Source organism: Bombina bombina, chromosome 5 (assembly GCF_027579735.1).
Source record: "Bombina bombina isolate aBomBom1 chromosome 5, aBomBom1.pri, whole genome shotgun sequence".
Classification (NCBI taxonomy): Eukaryota; Metazoa; Chordata; class Amphibia; order Anura; family Bombinatoridae; genus Bombina; species Bombina bombina.
In genome coordinates, this window is record NC_069503.1 from 218,020,848 (window position 1) to 218,043,148 (window position 22,301).

The 22,301-nt window shown below is 39.0% G+C and overlaps 1 protein-coding gene across 1 annotated transcript in view; it reads right to left on the reverse strand.

Moving 5' to 3' along the window:
* The window catches only part of CCNY (cyclin Y), a 428,167-nt gene that overhangs the window by 17,964 nt on the left and 387,902 nt on the right, over positions 1-22,301 (reverse strand). The window contains exon 8 of the mRNA XM_053713846.1: positions 10,264-10,430. Within this exon, the coding sequence (XP_053569821.1) occupies positions 10,264-10,430 (167 nt within the window). The remainder of the gene's footprint in view (positions 1-10,263; positions 10,431-22,301) is intronic.

Genomic DNA, 22,301 nt, shown 5'->3' on the forward strand with positions numbered 1-22,301 from the left:
GCATTTTTGATGTATCCCAGTGGGCCAAGATTAAAAAGAAGACTGAAGAAGAAGCACAAATTTAAGATAACCACCTACAGAGTGTCACTCTTATGTTAAATTTGTGCTTCCTCTTCAGTCTTGTTTTTGCTGTTCACCTAATAAAAGGTTCTTTCACATTTGAGAGTGTAGCATTTATTTAATGTTTAATGTCCATTTAACATCCCGTATGACAGGGTCAGCTCCAATATATTCACATTGCATTTTAAAATACCATCTTTAAGACGGGAGAATGAAAAAATTGATTCTGTGTCCTACAGTTTCACAAGCAGGTTGAATTCTGCCAGAATAAATGTAGGATTTTTTTGTAGACATCACAACACTATGGTTTTCATCCACAAGTTACATTCATTTCTAAATATACAGAAATAGGTTTCTTGTATGCTATGTCGGAAAGTGCTTTTAAGTTGTAAGCATATCTCATTTATTTCTGTCAACCAAGGTGATAGGTTGCATAAACCACGAGACGACACAGATCAGATCCTTGAATGTGAAGAAGACAAATCTGCAGTCATGAAAGCTTTCTGGAACCTAATACTTTACTTGAATAACAAGTTGGTACACTGAATATTATTGCCCTTTACATAAAGTACACTGTTCTCTCTAGATGTTAGGCTTCAACTCATTGTCACACCATGTTCGCTAGTAGCAAAAGAATTACAGAGAAATAGTGCATCATTCTTTTGTTTCAATTAATAGTGAACATTTCACAATGTATTACTGTTTAGTTTTTTGTTCCTTTGATGATAAACCGAATATACTTTTTGTTAGTGGAATGTTCTTTCCTATTCACCAACAGCACTGATAATTCACAGATAAAATATGTTCTTTATAGCTAACATCTCTTAACATTATTTCCATAACTTGCACATATTCCAACATTAGCTTTGTTAATCCCTCAGAGTAAAGCTTTTATGCTTGTTTGATTTTTTATTTTTATTTTAGAGCACTGGAAAAGACAAATTTTCTATTCAAAATGGATATACTTCTTTTTTTTTTTTTTTTTGGCATGAATAAGCAATGATCTTAAAGGGACATCAAACACAAATTTTTTCTTTCATGATTTAGAAAGGTCATACAAGTTTAAACAACTTTCCAATTTACTTCTATTATCTAGTTTGCTTCATTCTCTTAATATTCTTTGTTGAAAAGCATATCTAGATATGCTTAGTAGCTGCTGATTGGTGGATACACTCAGATGCCTCGTGTGATTGGCTAAGCCATGTGCATGGCTATTTATTCAACAAAGGATATATACAGAGTGAAGCAAATTAGATAATAGAAGTAAATAGGAATGTTGTGTGAAATTGTATTCTCTATCTGAATCATAAAAGAAAATGTTGGGGTTCTGAGTCCCTTTAAGCTTTAAATCCCCAAATGTGTTCAGCTAGCTCCCAGAAGTGCATTGCTGTAAGCTCTACAAAAGATACCATGAGAAAAAAGAAAATTTGAGAATACAAGTAAATTGGACTGTTGTTTAAAATTGCGTGATCTATCTGAATCAAGAGATAAAGATCTTGGGTTCTATGTCCATGTAAGTGAAAAGACTATATCAAATCTGGATTTATTACAATATAGTTAAAGTTAAGATACATTTATTTATTACACCATAATATACACATTTACAAAAAGCACTGATGTATATAAAAACTCATTCTAATCCCAATAATATTAACTTTTAAAGTGAAAACATAATACCAAAACAGGGGACGAACAATAGTGTCATAGCTTTTTCTATGGTTTGTTACCACCCTAGGAGCAGCCTCTTTTCGCCCAGCATGCGCCTTTCATAGAGAAGAAATTTCCTGTAGTATTTCAGTATGATCCTAACTAAACAATACAGTCCAGCCCCGAAATACCAGGCAATCCCTCTCTGAACGAACGACATGGCAAACCCCAGATGTACGTTTCGGCCTAGTGTGGGCCTTGTCAGTGAGGTGCAGCCATATCCCTTTAGGCACATTGGGCAACAGCTCCACGTCTGGTTTTCCGCCTTCACACTTAGGGAGACTTCCCCAAGGGTCATACAAAACGAGAGAAGCGCTCAACCAGGGAACAAACAATAGCGTAATAGCTTGTTCTATGACAAGTTACCACCCTAGGAGAAGCCTCTTTTTGCCTATTTTACCAAAAATAGTTTAGAGCATGATGGATGTCATGGGATTAGTGTGCATATCAGTGTTCTCCCCTTGACTTATTTAGGCCAGATGCATGCGACTGTGTGTGTATATATATATATATATATATATATATATATATATATATATATATAGCTGTATATGCCTATATATAATCATATGTGTATTTATATATATATATATATATATATATATATACACACACACACACACACACACACATACATGTATATATACACAGTATATATCGGAATAGATATATATTGTACCAAAAACATAAATTATGCTTAACTGATAATTTAATTTCCACCGTTACGAGGAGAGTCCACTGCTTCATTCATTACTTGTGGGAAATACAGAACCTGGCCCCCAGGAGGAGGAGGCAAAGACACCCCAGCCAAAGGCTTAAATACCTCCCCCACTCCCCTCATCCCCTAGTCATTCTGCCGAGGGAACAAGGAACAGTAGGAGAAATATCAGGGTATAAAAGGTGCCAGAAGAACAAACAAATTAATTTAGGTCTGCCCAATGGAGAACCGGGCGGGAGCAGTGAAGTCTCCTCGTAACAATGGAAATTAAATTATCAGATAAGCATAATTTATGTTTTCCATCTAATACAAGGAGAGTCCACGGCTTTATTCATTACTTGTGGGAAACACATACCCAAGCTATAGAGGACACTGAACGAAAAAAACGGGAGGGTAAAAGGAGGCGGACCCTAATCTGAGGGCACCACAGCCTGCAAAATCTTTCTCCCAAAAGCTGCTTCAGCTGAAGCAAAAACGTAAAATTTGCAAAACTTAGTAAAAGTATGTAAGGAGGACCAGGTAGCCGCCTTACAAATCTGCTCCATAGAGGCCTCATTCTTAAAGGCCCAAGAAGAAGCCACAGCTCTAGTGGAGTGAGCCGTAATCCTCTGAGGGGGTTTATGTCCAACTGACTCATAAGCCAAATGAACCATGCTTCTCAGCCAAAAAGATAGGGGAGTAAAAGCCTTCTGCCCATTGCGCTTTCCGGAATAGACAACAAACAAAGCTGAAGTCTGTCTGAAATCCTTCGTAGCCTAAAGATAGAATTTCAAGGCTCGAACCACATCCAAGTTATTAAGTAACCGTTCCTTCGAAAAAGGCGGTATAGGACACAAGGAAGGAACCACAATTTTCTGATTAATGTTGCGATCAGACATAACCTTAGGAAGAAAACCCAATCCAGTGCGAAGAACAGCCTTATTCGCATGGAAAACCAGATAAGAAGGCTCACATTGCAAGGCTGCAATGTCAAGTGAGTGCATAGGCTCGAACGGAGGCCCCTGCAAAACCTTCAGAACCAGATTCAAACTCCGAGGAGCAGAATGTCTAAACACAGGCCTGATCCTGGACAGAGCATGAACAAAAGACTGAATATCAGGGAGCTCAGCGAGCTTCTTGTGTAAGAGCACAAGAGAGACGAAATCTGTCCAGAACTGGCGGCAAGTCCCTTCTCCAGACCGTCCTGGAGGAAGGAAAGAATTCTGGATACCCTGACCTTATGCCAGGAATATCCACGGGATTCACACCAGAGTAAGTAGGTCCTCCACACCTTATGATAGATGTAATACTCTAATGAGAGGGCGCTAAAGCTAAAGTAACTTGACACACCTAATCATATGAATAATACATACAATGGAGGTTAAGAATAATCAATTTTACTCAGTATTTTAAAAGATAACAGGGACGTCTCCCTAATAAAGATACATTTCTCATACAAAATAAAAAACAATAAAAATCGATCAGAATAACAATATTACAAAATATCTATAAGGAATACCACCCTATTAAAAATATTGCGCAAAAAATAAAGATGTCAAAAAATAAAGATGTGTTCAAAAACTTGTTAAAAAATAAAATACGGGTTTGCAAGTTCCGATCATTACATATATCTTATGGTGAATCTTCAACTTATAATGTCCCTTTATCCGGAGTTAGTCCAATGGACCTTTCTGATAATACAACAGGTGTTAGTTCGATATAGCTTTGCTTGTAATTTTGTAAGTGTAACTTTCACTCTATAGCCGTAATATGTAACAATGTTCCATTTGTTATATGTATATAACAGAATCTGTTTAAGTACACCAAAGTGTAATATTTATATCTTTTGTATCCGTATATCACCTCTGAATGTGGACAGTTATAACAGTGACTCACGTAATGTTGCAGCAGCTACGGTCAGATTGCTGCTGGTGTCGGTCTGATTGCCTTTAGCACGCCGCTCTTTGCGTATGTGAGGCTTGTCAAACTTAGGCTTTTTCGTCCTCTGTAAAAAAGACTCACCGCTCCTTGCGTATGCGAGTCCTGCTGGATCCCGGCTGACGGCCCCTGGGATGTAAGACACGCCGTGTCCCGGTTCAAATGAATGAATGGTTTGAGCAAACACCCGCTCTTAGCGTATTACACGCGCGGGCTAAAACTAGGTATTACACACTTTCACACGCAAGAAACGGCGTGTCTTACATCCCAGGGGCCGTCAGCCGGGATCCAGCAGGACTCGCATACGCAAGGAGCGGTGAGTCTTTTTTACGGAGGATGAAAAAGCCTAAGTTTGACAAGCCTCACATACGCAAAGAGCGGCGTGCTAAAGGCAATCAGACCGACACCAGCAGCAATCTGACCGTAGCTGCTGCAACATTACGTGAGTCACTGTTATAACTGTCCACATTCAGAGGTGATATATACGGATACAAAAGATATAAATAATACACTTTGGTGTACTTAAACAGATTCTGTTATATACATATAACAAATGGAACATTGTTACATATTACGGCTATAGAGTGAAAGTTACACTTACAAAATTACAAGCAAAGCTATATCGAACTAACACCTGTTGTATTATCAGAAAGGTCCATTGGACTAACTCCGGATAAAGGGACATTATAAGTTGAAGATTCACCATAAGATATATGTAATGATCGGAACTTGCAAACCCGTATTTTATTTTTTAACAAGTTTTTGAACACATCTTTATTTTTTGACATCTTTATTTTTTGCGCAATATTTTTAATAGGGTGGTATTCCTTATAGATATTTTGTAATATTGTTATTCTGATCGATTTTTATTGTTTTTTATTTTGTATGAGAAATGTATCTTTATTAGGGAGACGTCCCTGTTATCTTTTAAAATACTGAGTAAAATTGATTATTCTTAACCTCCATTGTATGTATTATTCATATGATTAGGTGTGTCAAGTTACTTTAGCTTTAGCGCCCTCTCATTAGAGTATTAGTTTGATATATTATCTATTTGGGGGAGATAGTTGGAGAGTGGCAAAGGTATCTTCTTGGATTTTAGCGCTGTATATCTTGTGTTTTTTCTTATGATAGATGTGACAGGTAACAGGCTTTCTGGCTTGAATGAGAGTATCAATCACCCTCTCAGAAAAACCTCTTTTGGCTAAGACTAAGTGTTCAATCTCCACGCAGTCAGCCTCAGAGAGTCTAGATTCTGATGCACAAAGGGGCCCTGTACCAGCAGATCCCTGCGACAAAGCAACCTCCATGAACGGGAGGATGACATCCCCACTAGGTCCGCAAACCACGTCCTCCATGGCCATGATGGAGCAATCAAGATAGTTGATGCTTGCTCCTGTTTGATGTGTGCCACAACACGAGGTAGAAGTGGTAACGGTGGAAAAATGTACACTAGGTTGAATCCCCAAGGCACTGCTAAGGCATCTATCAATTTCGCCAGGGGATACCCTGGACCGCGACCCGTATCTGGGTAGCTTGAAGTTGAGTCTGGACGCCATGAGATCTAACTCTGGAGTCCCTCAACTGTTGCAAATCTCCGCAAACACTTCGGGGTGAAGAGACCATTGCCCTGGATGAAAAGATTGTCTTCTGAGAAAGTCTGCTTCCCAGTTGTCCACACCAGGGATGTGGATCGCTGATAGCGAGCAGTCGTGGGTCTCCGCCCACTCCAGAATCCGAGATAATTCCCGCATGGCTAGGGAGCTTCTCGTACCCCCCCTGATTGTTGATGTAGGCCACCAAGGTAATATTGTCCGACTGCAATCTGATGAACTTGGACGAACTCAGGAGGGGCCATCCCCCAGAGCGTTGAAGATCGCCCGAAGTTCCAGGATGTTGATCGGGAGAAGAGACTCCTTCCAATTCCACCTGCCCTGTGCCTTCCTGGCACCCCAAACCACTCCCCGACCTGAGAGACTCGCGTCTGTAGTCACAATCTCCCAAGATGGTCTGAGGAAGGATGTGCCCTGGGACAACTGATCTGGACGGAGCCACCAAAAGAGAGATCCCCTCGACCCGTTCTCCAGAGAGATCATTTGGGATAGGTCCGAATGATCACCGTTCCACTGCCTCAGCATGCACAGCTGAAGAGGCCGGATAGATGGAACCTGTCAAATGGAATGAAATCTATAGCGGATATCATGAGCCCAATCCCCTCCATGCACCGGGACACTGATGGCCTTGAGGAGGAATAAAGGTCAAGACAGCTGGAGATAATCTTGCAAAGTCTCTTGTATGTTAAGAATATCTTCATGGCAATGGAACCTATAATCGTGCCCAGGCATTCCACTCTGGTACAGGGAACCAGAGAACTCTTCCCTAAGTTCACCATTCAACCATGAGATTGCAAAGAAGGAGAAGAACTCTCAAATGATCCTCTATCAACTGGTAGGACGGAGCCTGAACCAGAATGTTGTCCAGATAAGGAGCCACTGCAATCCCTCTGGATCTCGCTACCGTGAGCAAAGCTCCCAGAACCTTTGTGAAGATTCTTGGAGCCATAGCCAACCCGATGATAGAGCAACAAACTGGAAGTGCTGATCCAGAAAGGCGAACCTTAAGAACCTGAAGTGATCCTTGTGGATTGGAACATGAAGGGTCCTTCAAGTCTATTGTGCTCATAAACTGGCCTTCTTGAACTAGGGGCAGTATTGACCTTATTGTTTCAAATTTGCTCTGTTTGGATTTATTCCAAGAATGAGATGGTTTCCAAGATCCCTTGGACTGTTCGGGCTTCGCGGCAAGTTGCTGTCGTTGGGACTTGTCCGAACGAAAAAGACAAAAATTAGGACCCTTAGGTTTATTCTTTTTATCTTGCGGAAGAAAGGCACCCTTGCCCCCTGTGACCGTGGATATGATTGAGTCCAAGACTGGACCAAAAAGAATCTCTCTCTTAAATGGAAGGGATAGCAATCTAGATTTGGACGTCATGTCAGTCAACCACGACTTCAACCACAGGGCTCTCTAGGCTAGAACAGAGAAGCCTGATGTCTTAGCATTCAAGCGGATAATCTGCATATTAACATCACAAATAAACAAATTAGCAACCCTCAGGGCCTTAATTCTTTCATGAATTTCATTGAGTGGAGTCTCCACCTCGATCATCTCTGACAGAGTCGCGGCTCCCGCCACCACAGCAACTGCGGCTGCAGGTTGAAAAACGAACCCCATGTGCTGAATTATTTTTCTTAACAGGGTCTCTAATTATCTCCTTATCCATCGGTTCCTTAAACAATGAACTATCCTCGAGCGCGATAGTGGTGCGTTTAGCGAGCGTAGAGATAGCTCCATCCACCTTAGGGACAGATCCCCATAATTCTAGCTGAGCATCTGAAACTGGGAACAATTTTTTAAAAGAAGAAGGGGAGAAAGACGATCCCAGTCTCTCCCATTCATTCTTGATAATATTCGCCATCTTTACGGCAACCGGGAAAGTCTGGGGCACTACTAGAGTCGCTAACACCTTTTTTAACAAAGTTCTCCATCCTAAACCTAAAGTCTGGTTCCTCTGCAGCCGGAGGCCTAGAGGCCGCAGATTCCGACCCAGAGAAAGAGGCCTCCGAAGTATCGGAATCCTCGGCATCAGCGGATAATCTAGTTTCAGATACATCCAACGGAGTAGATAACCCCTGGGAAGGATAGCAATGTTTAACCTTTTGCTTGCGCTTGGCCGGGCGAGGTAAAGCACTAATGACATCAGATTCCACCTTTTGCAACTGCTCAGCGAAATCGGGCAGCAACGTGGCCACTCCCGCAGGAGGATTAGAAGTGCTCTGGGGAGCTGCATGTGTAATCGGAGATGAATGTAGGGAACGCACCTCACAGGACGGAGACCCCTCAGAGGTGGACGGCTCAATGGTACTAAACATTTTATTTCTTTTAGATATCAGTATTTTGTCGAGGCATGTGGAACAAAGTTGAGCAGGCAAAGATACTGAAACCTTCTCACAATAAACACAGGCATTAGATTTAGTTAAAGAGGGAGTCCTCCATAGCTTGCGCTTTATAAGGACTACAGAAAAGGCTTAACTGGCATCTTTATACTTCCAATGGCCAGGGCACTCACCACTTCATATGACTCAGGCCAACAGAGAAAACTTGTAAACGTCTCCTGCAACCGACGGTCAAGTAAGGAAGAGAAAGAGGCCACACCCGGTCACATGGTACCATACGGAACCTCCCCCGCAGCCAGAAAAAAAGCATGCCAACTAAACGGGCTGCACAGTAATCAAGGAAGGAAAACCTGACTGTTCCACATTGCCAAAGCCACATCTCATACATGCCACAGCTAAACACAATAAAAACACATTATGTATACATCCCCCCCTGTTCAATAATCACCTTCCAGAGATATTAACCCTTGATTCTATACAGATAAAGGAGCCACACTGTGACCCTGTCTTCTTGCGTTATCATTATAGCAATAAAAATGAAATAATCTTACCAGAATCAACGCCGTGGAACAGGAACATGGCCTCTCAAGTTTGACAGTGTATAACAGTGCTCCTGACATGGACTTGAGTGAAGAAAGCAGGCAGTGAAACTCGTCAACACTGATTTCTTAAGGAGCTGTTAATATGAGTCAGGATAGTTTTGAAGAAAGACTATCCCTGCATCTCCGGACTCTAACTTTCATCCATGCTCTCACTAAGAGGCTGACAGGACTACTTAAAATTCTAGTCTCATTCCGAAGAGTACTACCCTCCATAAGAGACTACTCCGAAATCTTCCGACACTTCTCTGCCATCCTCCTGTGACGAAAAGCAAATAATGACTGGGGGATGAGGGGAGTGGGGGGTAATTAACCCTTTTTGCTGGGGTGTCTTTGCCTCCTCCTGGTGGCCAGGTTCTGTATTTCCCACAAGTAATGAATGAAGCCGTGGACTCCTCGTATTAGATGGAAATACCATCATATATATATATATATATATATATATATATATATATATATATATATATATATATATATATATATATATAAATATGTATTTATGAATAAATGGAACATATTCTTCTATGTGAAGAACATTGGAAAGTGAAATATTCATACTTTTATGTCAGGTTTGCACGCAATATTCTAAGTTTGGCTTTTTACGTGTATTGGATTGGTGAGCGAGCGAAAAACGGTTTATTTTCAACTTGTAATATGAGCACTACCCGACGTGCGCAAAAAGTTTGCTTCTAGTGGAGTTAGTGCTTGAGCGGGGGCGTTAAATACTGCTCCACTTGTAATCTGGCCCTTAATGGGCATACTACCTGGTTAATAATGTCTGTTGCAAAAATTGACCTTTGAATACATTTATGTTCAATTATGCAATTAATTTGTGCTTGGGATAGTTTAAATAAAATGTTATAAATAACAGAAAACAATATAATATTCCAAAATAGTCCAATGCCCCCACCTGGCTACTTCATAATGTCACAGGTGGCAACATTTTTTGTGGAGAACACGACTGAACTACCAACAATCTTACTTTATCCTCACATACTTCTACATTTAAATGTACACAAAGGTCAAATTTGAAAAGCTCTGCTGTCCCTTTAACTCAAATTTAATTAGCTATTTTGTTTTAGAATTATTATTATTTGAATTATTTATATTAATATATATTTGTAAGGCACAAAAATATTACAACGTACATACACGTTGTCTATTTAATATAAATCAAGCCAATAATAAACAGACAGTAGGATGAACCCTGTTCCCAAGATCGTTAAATTCATTGCAAAAAAGAATTAGAAATTAAAAAAATAAAAAATAAAATTGCAATGCATTCATATGAATATATAATGTAACTCACATGTCTTCAACCGTGATATCCTTGAGGATCTGACAGTAGTCAACGTTCCACACTGCCTGGTCATCCCAAACCTTAGATGCAAGTAAAATTGCACCCAGAACAATACGCTTCCAGTTTGCTGGACAAATATCTATTTCTGCATAAGTTAACAGTCTTTCAAGGTATACCTGTGGAACACAAATAGGCAATTAACTCATTGGCAAATAAAAAGGTCTGCAATGTGCTACATAGTAACATGTTATTTAACAAAAGAAACCACACTGTAGAACTGTGGAAAACAAACTTGAAACATTAAAGAGACAGTAAATACAAAATTAAAACTTTTATGATTCATAGAGAGCATGCAAGAGACATTCCAATTTAATTAGATTATCAAATTGTGCATTGTATTTTTATATGCACACATTGTGAGGTACCAGCTATTAAAGACCATATGCAAGAGTTCAGTGTATATGTATACAAGTTTGTGATTGTCTGATGGCAGTCACAGGATGCAAGCAAATTGAAATAAATTTTGAAATTTGTCAGAAAGAAATCTACTGCTCTTTTAAAATTTAGATTAAGTGCTATTGTATTGCCATTTTATTCTGTACTTGTCGGTCATGCAATTCTACTTTTTTTTAATGGTCTTCTAAGCAAGGCCTTTGGTTATGGTATTTAGTCTACTAAAATAAGAGTATGAACACAGATATTTAGTTTTGATACATTTTAAAGGGGCATTAAATGCCTCTCATATTTATGTAGAATGGTGCCACTATGTCTAGAGAGGGCAAAAGTCAAGGTCTACATACAAAGAAATAAATGCTGGTTTAGGAAATTTGATTTTTTTAAACAGCTTTCCAGTTTACATATATTATCAAATTTGCTTTATTGTCCTTCGAAGGGGCAGCAATGCACTACTAGGACCTAGCTGAACACATTGGGTGAGTCAACAACATATAACAAGAGAACAAAGCAAATTAGATATCAGAAGTAAATTTGATGCTCTATCTGAATCATGAAACATTTTGGTTGTATGTCCCTTTATGCCATTGGTTAAAAATGCACAGATAACGTTGATAGTCTTTATAGAAAATACAGAAAAATGTTAGATGTAAAAATACAGAATCTTACGCCTAGATTACGAGTTTTGCGTTAGAAGCTGTGCGGTGCTAATGAGCAGTTTATGCTCACCGCTCACTTACAGACAGCGCTGGTATTATGGGTTTTTAGAAACCCGGCGTTAACCGCAAAAAAGTGAGTGAAGAGCAAAATTTATTTCCACATCTCACCTCAATACCAGCGCTGCTTACGTTAGCGGTGAGCTGGCAAAACGTGCTCGTGCACGATTTCCCAATAGGAATCAATGGGGGAGAGACGGCTGAAAAAAACACCTGCAAAAAAGCAGCGTAAAGCTCCTAACGCAGTCCCATTGATTCCTATGGGGAAATAAAAGTTATGTCTACACCCTAACATGAACCCAGAGTCTAAACACCCCTAATCTTACACTTATTAACCCCTAATCTGCTGCCCCTGACATCGCAGACACCTACATTATATTTATTTACCCCTAATCTGCCGCCCCCAATGTCGCCGCAACCTACCTACATTTATTAACCCCTAATCTGCCGCCCACAACGTCGCCACCACTATAATAAAGTTATTAACCCCTAAACCTAAGTCTAACCCTAACCCTCCCTAACTTAAATATAATTTAAATAAATCTAAATAATTCCTATTTAAAACTAAATACTTACCTATAAAATAAACCCTAAGATAGCTACAATATAACTAATAGTTACATTGTAGCTAGCTTAGGGTTTATTTTTATTTTACAGACAAGTTTGTATTTATTTTAACTAGGTACAATAGTTATTAAATAAATATTAACTATTTAATAACTACCTAGCTAAAATAAATACAAAAGTACCTGTAAAATAAAACCTAACCTAAGTTACAATTACACCTAACACTACACTATAATTATATTAATTACCTAAATTAAATACAATTAACTACAATTTAATAAAATGATCTAAAGTACAAAATAACACTAAATTACAGAAAATAATAAATAAATTACAAGATTTTTAAACTAATTACACCTAATCTAATCCCCCTAATAAAATAAAAAAGCCCCCCATAATAAAAAAAGCCCTACCATACACTAAATTACAAATAGCCCTTAAAAGGGCCTTTTGCGGGGCATTGTCCCAAAATAATCAGCTCTTTTACCTGAAGAAAAAATTACAATCCCCCCCCCAACATTAAAACCCACCACCCACACAACCAACCCTACTCTATAACCCACCCAATCCCCCCTTAAAAAAAACTAACACTAACCCCCTTGAAGATCACCTTACCGGGAGACGTCTTCACCCAACCGGGCAGAAGTGGTCCTCAAGACAGACAGAAGTCTTCATCCAGACGGCTTCTATCTTCATCCATGCGGAGCGGGTCCATCTTTAAGACATCCGACGCGGAGCATCCTCTTCTTTCCACGGCCAACGACTGAATGAAGGTTCCTTTAAATGACGTCATCCAAGATGGCATCCCTTCAATTCCGATTGGCTGATAGAATTCTATCAGCCAATCGGAATTAAGGTAGAGAAAATCCTATTGGCTGATGCAATCAGCCAATAGGATTGAACTGGCATTCTATTGGCTGATTGGAACAGCAGAATTCTATCAGCCAATCGGAATTGAAGGGATGCCATCTTGGATGATGTCATTTAAAAGAACCTTCATTCAGTCGCTGTCCATGGAAAGAAGAGGATGCTCCGCGTCGGATGTCTTGAAGATAGACCCGCTCCGCGCCGGCTGGATGAAGATAGAAGATGCCATCTGGATGAAGACTCCTGCCCGTCTGGAGGACCACTTCTGCCCGGTTGGATGAAGACTTCTCCGGCTTCGTTGAGGACTTCGGCCCGGTTGGGTGAAGACATCTCCCGGTAAGGTGATCTTCAGGAGGTTAGTGTTAGTTTTTTTTTAAGGGGGGATTGGGTGGGTTTTAGAGTAGGGTTGGTTGTGTGGGTGGTGGGTTTTAATGTTGGGGGGTATTTGTACTTTTTTTTTACAGGTAAAAGAGCTGATTACTTTGGGGCAATGTCCCGCAAAAAGCCCTTTTAAGGGCTATTTGTAATTTAGTGTAGGGTAGGGCTTTTTTTTATTTTGGGGGGCTTTTTATTTTGTTAGGGGGATTAGAGTAGGTGTAATTAGTTTAAAAATCTTGTAATTTCTTTATTATTTTCTGTAATTTAGTGTTTTTTTTTTTCGTACTTTAGATAATTTTATTTAATTGTAATTAATTGTATTTAATTTAGTTAATTTATTTAATTATAGTGTAGTGTTAGGTGTTAGTGTAACTTAGGTTAGGTTTTATTTTACAGGTAAATTTGTCTTTATTTTAACTAGGTAGTTATTAAATAGTTAATAACTATTTAATAACTATTCTACCTAGTTAAAATAAATACAAAATTGCCTGTAAAATAAAAATAAACCCTAAGCTAGATACAATGAACTATTAGTTATATTGTAGCTAGTTTAGGGTTTATTTTATAGGTAAGCATTTTGTTTTAAATAGGAATTATTTAGTTAATTGTAGTAATTTTATTTAGATTTATTGTAATTATATTTAAGTTAGGGGGGGTTAAGGTTAGACTTAGGTTTAGGGGTTAATACATTTAATATAGTGGCGGCGATGTTGGGGGCAGCAGATTAGGGGTTAATAAATGTAGGTAGGTGGCGGCGATGTTAGGGACGGCAGATTAGGGGTTAATAATACTTAACTAGTGTTTGCGATGCGGGAGTGCGGCAGTTTAGGGGTTAATATATTTATTATAGTGGCGGCGATGTCCGGTTCGGCAGATTAGGGGTTACAATATATATTTTAGCATTTGCGATGTGGGGGGGCCTCGGTTTAGGGGTTAATAGGTAGTTTATGGGTGTTTGTGTACTTTTTAGCACTTTAGTTAAGTTTTATGCTACGGCATTGTAGTGTAAAACTCTTAACTACTGACTTTTAAATGCGGTACCAGGCTTGACAGGAGAGGGTCTACCGCTCACTTTTGGTCAGACTCGTAATACCGGCGCAATGCAAGTCCCATTGAAAATATAGGATATGCAATTGACGTAAGTGGATTTGCGGTATTTCCGAGTCTGGCCAAAAAAGTGAGCGGTACACCTGTACCTGCAAGACTCGTAATACCAGCGGGCATTAAAAAGCAGCGCTAGGACTGGCCAACGCTGCTTTTTAAGCCTAACGCACAACTCGTAATCTAGCCATTAGTTTGTAAAATATATATATATATTATTCTCTTCTAATAATATCTGAGTGTCTTTCACTTTGGCAATTGTAAATATATATATATCAGTTAATTCCTAGACAGAATATATTAAATATCCTTCTATTAAAACTTGCTAAGTTTCTGCTGTGTTTGAATGATGATTCAGAGACTTTATAATTAAATGCAATGGCAAAGAGACATTTCTTATAACAGACAGTAAACGGTCAGAGCAATTTAATTTCCTGTGCCTAATCAGGGTCTTATTTCTGCACAGCTACAAACTGAACAGTAATTAATCACTTTCTGAGCACATCTGACTGATCTGCCCCCTCTATTACATCTACAAGACTGACAGTACTGCTTGGCTTTAATATAAAGCTGACAACTTTTTTATCTTTGAAAGTTTTCAGAATTTTGAATGAATAATACCAGGAAGGTGGGCCAGCCACTGGGAAGTGCAACTGTATAAGAGAGTGATATTAAATATTAGGTGGAAAGACACAAACAACATACAAACACCGGGAAAGATGGTTATATTAATATACTTTTACCCTCTGTGATTACCTTGTATCTAAGCTTCTTTTGACAGCCCCCGGATCACATGACTTTTTCTTTATTATCTATTGACTTGCGTTTTAGCCAATTAGTGCAGTGTCAGTCACAACTTCACAGGAGAGAGCACAATGTTACCTATATGACCCACATGGATCTGCAATCTCTTGTTGTGAAAAGCTAATAAAAGAGCATGTGATAAGAGGCTGTCTGTAGTGGCTTAGAAAAAGACAGACATTTTGAGGTTTAAAGGGATAGTCTAGTCAAAATTAAATCTTCATGATTCAGATAGAGCATGCAATTTTAAGCAACTTTCTAATTTCTAGTATTATCAAATTTTCTTCGTTCTCTTGGTATCTTTATTTGAATGTAAGCTTAAAAGCCGGCCCATTTTTGGTTCAAAACCTGGGTAGCATTTGATTGGTGGCTACATTTAGACACCAATCAGAAAGTGCTACCAGGTCCTGAACCAAAAATGGGCCGGCTCCTATGCTTACATTCTTGCTTTTTCAAATAAAGATACCAAGAGGACAAATAAAAATTAATCATGAAAGTTTAATTTTGATTAGACTATTCCTTTAAATGTTATAAAGTATATTAATATAACAATGTTGGTTGTGCAAAGCTGGGGAATGGGTAGTAAAGGTGTAATCTATCTTTTTAAACAATAACAATTTTGGTGTTAACTGAAGCAGCTAAAAGAAACAAACCCCCTACAATCAAAGTGCAGGCCAGTGTAGTGTCACAGTCAGTTAGAAAGACACCTAAGGGAAACAAGTGTTAGATACGGAGACATCCGGAGGAGGAGCTAAGCGCAAGTCACGGAGCGCTTCTCTCTGCAAACTCCTGCACTAACTCCTAAGGCAAGGGATATTGTGCCTGGAGCCCTGTAACTAGGGAGAAAGTGCGGACAAGAAGCCAGACTACCCTGGGCTGTCAGAAGGGCTAAAGCAAGTAGACCCGACGCGCTGAAAGAAAAAGCTCCTGAGGAGGAGTAATAAAAATACCCCTTTTATAACAAGTTTAATAATTGGTATACAGTAATAATACCTGCAAATCTCCCTCCCACCGGTGCTGCGAGAGGGAGATAGGAACGGCTGCCGGGCTGGAGGAGTCAAGAGCTGCGCGACAACGAGGAAGAAGCCACTAGATGGTGGGGCCGGCCCTCTCCCCCTCCTGAGGTGATTGAGTGGATTGATCTGACCGGTGAGAGGAGGGGCAGAACGAGGACGCCGCACTAAGAGATCTGTAAGCGTAAGGAGGAGCGGATGGCCAGGCGGCAGTGACGGAACCCAGTGTAAGGGTGAATTAGAGCATCAAGGGGGCTGGTGGCTTGCCTGGAAGCTATCTCTCTCTCACCTATGTTGCAAGGGGGAGATAGAGCGTGGATAAACGCTGACACGGATTAGAAGACAGCAAGCCACTTGTTCCCACCATAAGAACACTGCTACAAAAAAGAAAAGGAAGAAGTGAGATGGGTATCGCAGTTGGAAGACTATGTGTGGGTCCGGTTTGAGAGACAAGAAGAAAAAGAAAAAAAAAAAACGAATAACAGCAAGTATACCTATATAAGTTATTTTATGGTTTCTGGCTGCTTTGTGCTTCTGTGCTTCGCTTATTAAGCATAACTTTTCTGCTTGCTTGCTGTATCTTCCCTGGGCCCTTGATGCTTGAGCTGGTCGCTGCACAAAATAATTTGCTGGGACTGAATTCAGAGTAAAATACCAGCTTGATACATAAGATATTTATTGAATTTAAAAGGAACAGTGGCGTCACTAGGGGGGGGGCGGGGGGGCGGGCCGCACCCGGGTGACACCCACCGGGTGACACCCACCAAATTTTTTTTTTTTTTTTTTTTTAATTTTATTGAAATTTAAAGAAATACAATGTTGGGATGCATAGATTTTTTTTATTAGAGGGGCTGGCATTTGTGAACATTGGTGGGACTGGGGAAGATGTAGACACACAATTTTTTTGCCCCTTGAGCCAGTGCTGCAATTTCAACAAATAGTTTTCCCGGCTGCTTTTGCTTGTTTGTACTTTGCTTCTCCCCTGCCCAATTTCGCTATGAATGTTGTGGGCATGCCGTGGGGCTTGCAAAGTTGCGCTGCTAGCCTAAACCTGCCTGCCTATCTGTGCTCACTGCTCAGTGATATGTGGAGCAGTGGAGTCACTCACTGCTGTGCTGTCTCTCTAAACGGGAACTGGCAAATCATGAGGGGATGCCTGGCACCTGACCACATGACTGTTTGACACTGTCTTTAAAGTGAAGGAGCCACGTATGATGCCCACCAGACCATTACGGTTACGGTACACTAAGTGCACACTGAACAGGTAGGAGGGCGGGCGGGGGTCTGGGGGTGGGAAGAGTGCAGAGGTGATTGGCCATAAGAAGCGGTAGGCACGCGGCCCGGGGCTGTGCACTGACAGACTTGGAACAGAGTCAGAGAGCAGAATTTTCATAGTTTGCACCTAAAACTTTTCTTTAGTGATTTATTTTTAGAGTGTTCTGTTTATCTTTCATTTGATGTTCTGCTGAGGCAGGGAGCAGCTCTAGGCATGAGCTTTATAATTAATGCAGTGCAGTTTACATATTTTGTATGTGTGTGTCTGAGCTTTTTTGTGTGTGTGTTTTTGTGTGTGTGTCTGAGTGTGTTTCCGAGTGTTTGTGTGTGCATCTGAGTATGTTTTAAGTGTGTCTGAGTGTTTGTATGTGTGTTTGCCTGTGTTTTTGTGCGTGTCTGCTTTCTGGGGGGGGGTGACACCATAACTTACCGCACCGGGTGACACCAACCCTAGTGACGCCACTGAAAAGGAAAGTGGACACTGCCTATGAACTAATTGGGAACAATAGGAGGGAGACTGACTTGCTTATCTCTTTTTTCTTTTTTGTCGTTGGATTACCGTATGCCTCTTTGCTTCTCCCCTAGTGCATAACTTTCTCTGTTTTCTTGCTGGGGGCTTATGGTGCTTGAAATGGCTGCTGTATAACAAAAAGCTGTCTGGTCTGACTGTAGTATAAAACATCAGCCTGGTTTACAAGTTTATTTGTCCCAAAAAGAAGGCAGACACTGCCTCTGATTTGCCTGGGAGTAATAGAAGGGAGACAGATTGCTGGTCTTTTCTTTTTTTGGAGAAAAGGGGAAATGAAAAGGAAAGAAAAGGGATATTAATTGTTTTGCTTCCCAAGGAAATCAAGAAATTGGTTTAGGAAGAGACCTGACCATAAAATTACCAAAACTGTGGACTCTGCTTATTAACCCTTGCTAGTAACTGTCTAATTTTATAATATGTATCTTTGCCCAGTTGAGCTTGATATGGTTTTGAATTCTATTTGCAAATAACACAAAGAGTTTGACTCTCGTTTATAATTAAACTTGAGGAGAGCCTTAATATAAAAGGGTTAACAACTTAGTAAGGGGGCAGGCTGGAAATAGTTTGTTTCTTATACTCAAAAACTGAGGTATTAATTCTACAATAAATTAAGATCCTACTTTAATGGAGAATATGTATATAGACTAGAAGGCCACTGGTACTAGACAGAGGAACACTTAAAGGGAAAAATAAGGCTGAAATATCCAAATAAGCTGCATGACTTGATAGTGGAATTTACTAAAAGGGATTTCAGTACTTAAAATCTCCCTTACCTAGGATAGGTGATATTTGAGGGACAGCTTATTTAGGGAGGTAGAATAACCCTTGCAGGGCTACTCACTAAATAAGAAGTTATTAGAAATTCATTAATAAATGCCTGTAAATGTGTTTTTTCCTAAAACGAATGTTAGGGAACGTAAAGCTTAATTTTGTTTGAAAACCTCTCTATATATAGTGAATACTAAAATTATCTGATGCGAGTTTATTATTGTACACTGCTTTATAGTAAGTAAGATAAGGCTGAGTGGGTAAGAACTGTATAAAGCAAACAAGAAGGAAGTAGACCTACCTCCCTCGCGCAATAAAGCTGGAGAGGGGTTTCTTAGCCTAAAGGTGTTGACACTCTAGAAAGGTGTCAGTTACAATTAACATCTACCCTATTTTTATCTCCTGATGTATTAACTTTTAACTAAACTAAAATTTAACCGGGAAAGGTAATACAGGTTAAATGAGGGGCAATATTTAGCTAAGTCCCTTGGTTTGAAGCCCTATATCTACTGTCAGGGAGCTTTGGGAAAAAACTTTTTATACAACTACTGGATAATTTTTTTACACCTGGGATAGACGGCACAATTGGATCACTACATTTAGGGAATTAAAGAAATTCTCTTATACATTTTCACTTAACTGCACTCCCCCTTTTTTTTTTTTTTTCTTCTCTCTCACTTTCTCACTTCACCCAATCACCCCTCCCCCCCTTTTTTTTTTTTTTTTCTCACATCACTATTTTACCTCATTATATGGATAAGTATATTAAATCACCTTCACACCTTAAAATCACTTATCCAGCTATGGCCGGGAAATCAAGAGATAAGAAAAATAAACAGGCAATAGAAACAATGGCTGAAATACACTTGAGCACTACTAACCTACCCAGGGGTATAGAGCAATTTGATATGCAAACTCTAGTAGAAAGTATTGCAAGTGCTTTATCTCCCAAATTCGAAGGGCTTAGATCAGAGATTAAGCAGGATTTAATGATATTAACAAACGAAGTAAGACAATTCTCCAGTAGGCTTCAAAAGGTTGAACAGAGAGTATCAGATATTGAGGATAATACTGAGGGCATGAAAAACAGAATTGAAGCTAACAACACCCTGATCTCTAAATTACGGTTTGGAGGACCGTTCCAGACGGAACAATATAAAGATAGTAGGTCTCCCTGAAAAGAAATGAAAATCTGGCAGAATTTATTTCCTCAAATCTGATTAAGCTTATAGGCATTCCCTCCACCTAACCTAATATAATAGTGGAGCGGGCACATAGGATAGGTAGCCAGTTAACTAACAGTAATAAGGGAACAAGACCACGACCAGTACTCGCTAAATTATTAAACTATCAGGATAAGGTGACAATACTGCAGTATTATAGAAAAATGCAACCAATTCTTATAGGGGAGGATAGAATATTTATCTTTCAGGATTTTTCCTACGAGACCTCCTTAAGAAGAAAGGAAATGTCGCCCATATGTACAAAGCTTATCAATCAGGGCGTACAGGCGATCTTGCTTTACCCAGCTAAACTAAAAGTGACATACAGGGATGAGGTATAATTTTTTGATAATCGCAAAGCTGCTGAAAAGTTCTTGACAGAGAAAAAAATACTATAAAGAGTCATGAAGAGAGGGATAAGATCAGGGAATCTTATATTTTTATAATTTTCTTGTATGTGTGTGCGGGTAGATAGCTGGGATAATAATATATATATTTTTTTTTTCTTCCTTTCTCTCTTCAAATGATTCAAAAGTATTTATATTTAAGTCACAAAAATGGCTGATTCTATGAGTTATATCAATATAATTTCATGGAACATTGGGGGCTTTAATTCACCCGTAAAACGGAAGACAGTAATATCCCATCTGAAGAAATTGAAATGTTCTATAGAATTTTTACAGGAAACCCATTTAAATTTAAAAGAGACTGCTAAATTAAAAACCTCATGGGTTGGAGTGGTAGTAGCTTCACCAGGAGAACATAAATGGAAGGGAGTAGTTATCCTAATAGCGAAAAAAATTAAAGCACAAATATTACAGATATTTACGGATGAAGGAGGTTGGTACCTTTTGTTAAAACTAAAAATAGGTAACTCTATTTATACATTATGTAACATATATGCCCTAAACAATGTGATACCGAGTTTCTGGGACAATCTTCAATTAAGGATATTACAATGTGCAGAGGGATATGTAATTATGGGAGGGGATTTTAATATGGCCCCGCAATTCCCCTTAGATAGACACAGGAAAAAGGTAAAACCAGTTAAGACGAAGAGGGATGCACTTGAGTCTAAAATGTTTAGGAAAATTGTCTCAAATTTGGCACTCAGGGATATATGGCGTAGTATGAATCCAGAGGCTCGGGAATATACATGCTTGTCTAAAGCACACAAATCCCTTTCAAGGATTGATCTATTCCTAGTCAATGATAAGGTTGCAAATTTAAATATTAGAACAAATATTTATCCTATCTCGATATCGGATCATGCTCCAATTTCCCTCTCGATCCCTTTTTTGAACCTTACTCATCCATCTCCGCGTTTCTGGTTCCCAAAATTCTTGACAAATCATATAAAGTTTAAAGAATTTTTAAGAATAAAGTTTGAAGAATTTGCTCGGTTTAACCATGAATATATAAATAAACCACTAGTTTTTTGGGAAACGGCAAAGGCTGTGTTAAGAGGAGAAATTACCTCTTATATAATAGCATTAAAAAGAAAAAATAAGAAAAGAGAACAGGAAGTATTAAAAATTCTCTCTAATGCATATAACCAATATATTCTAGACAGATCATCGGAGAATTGGGAAAGGTACACTAGAGCTAAGAAAGAAAGAGATACTTTGTTAATTTACAAATCAACACAAGAGGATTAGGTTACAAGCTAAATTTTATAAACACGGAAATAGATCAGGTAAATTGCTAGCAGCATTAGTTAAGAATAATAGAAGAACTACAGTTATGGAGAGTATACAGGATGAGGGCACAACTGTAACAAAATCGGAGGATATACTTAAAGTGTTTACTAGATATTATAGTAATTTATATGCATTTCAAAACTCGAATAAACAGCATAGAAAGGAATTCTGGGAGAAGATTAAGAACCCAGCTATATCTCCTGAAGTATGCTCTAATAAGAATGCTACAATCTCTGTAGATGAAATTGATAAAGCTATTAAAAACTTAGCGAGAAATAAAGCGCCTGGACCAGATGCAATTCCCAATGAATTGTATAAAATACTAGGACAAAACATTACTCCTTATCTAAAGAATTTATATAATTATTTTTATAAGGAGAATAAACTAATTTCTTCTAGTTTCACTGCTTCCCTGACAATGCTGATTTTGAAACCGGGTAAGGACCCGACCAAGAAAGAATCATACCGCCCTATAGCACTACTCAACTCTGATTATAAACTGCTTACTTATATACTTGCTAACCGGCTACAAAGGGTTCTACCCACTATAATACATGAGGATCAAGCAGGTTTTATGTATAAAAAACTCTGCAGCTAAGATCAGGGAAATTTTTTTGGTATTAGATTTTTATAACAACCTAAAGGATGTATCAATT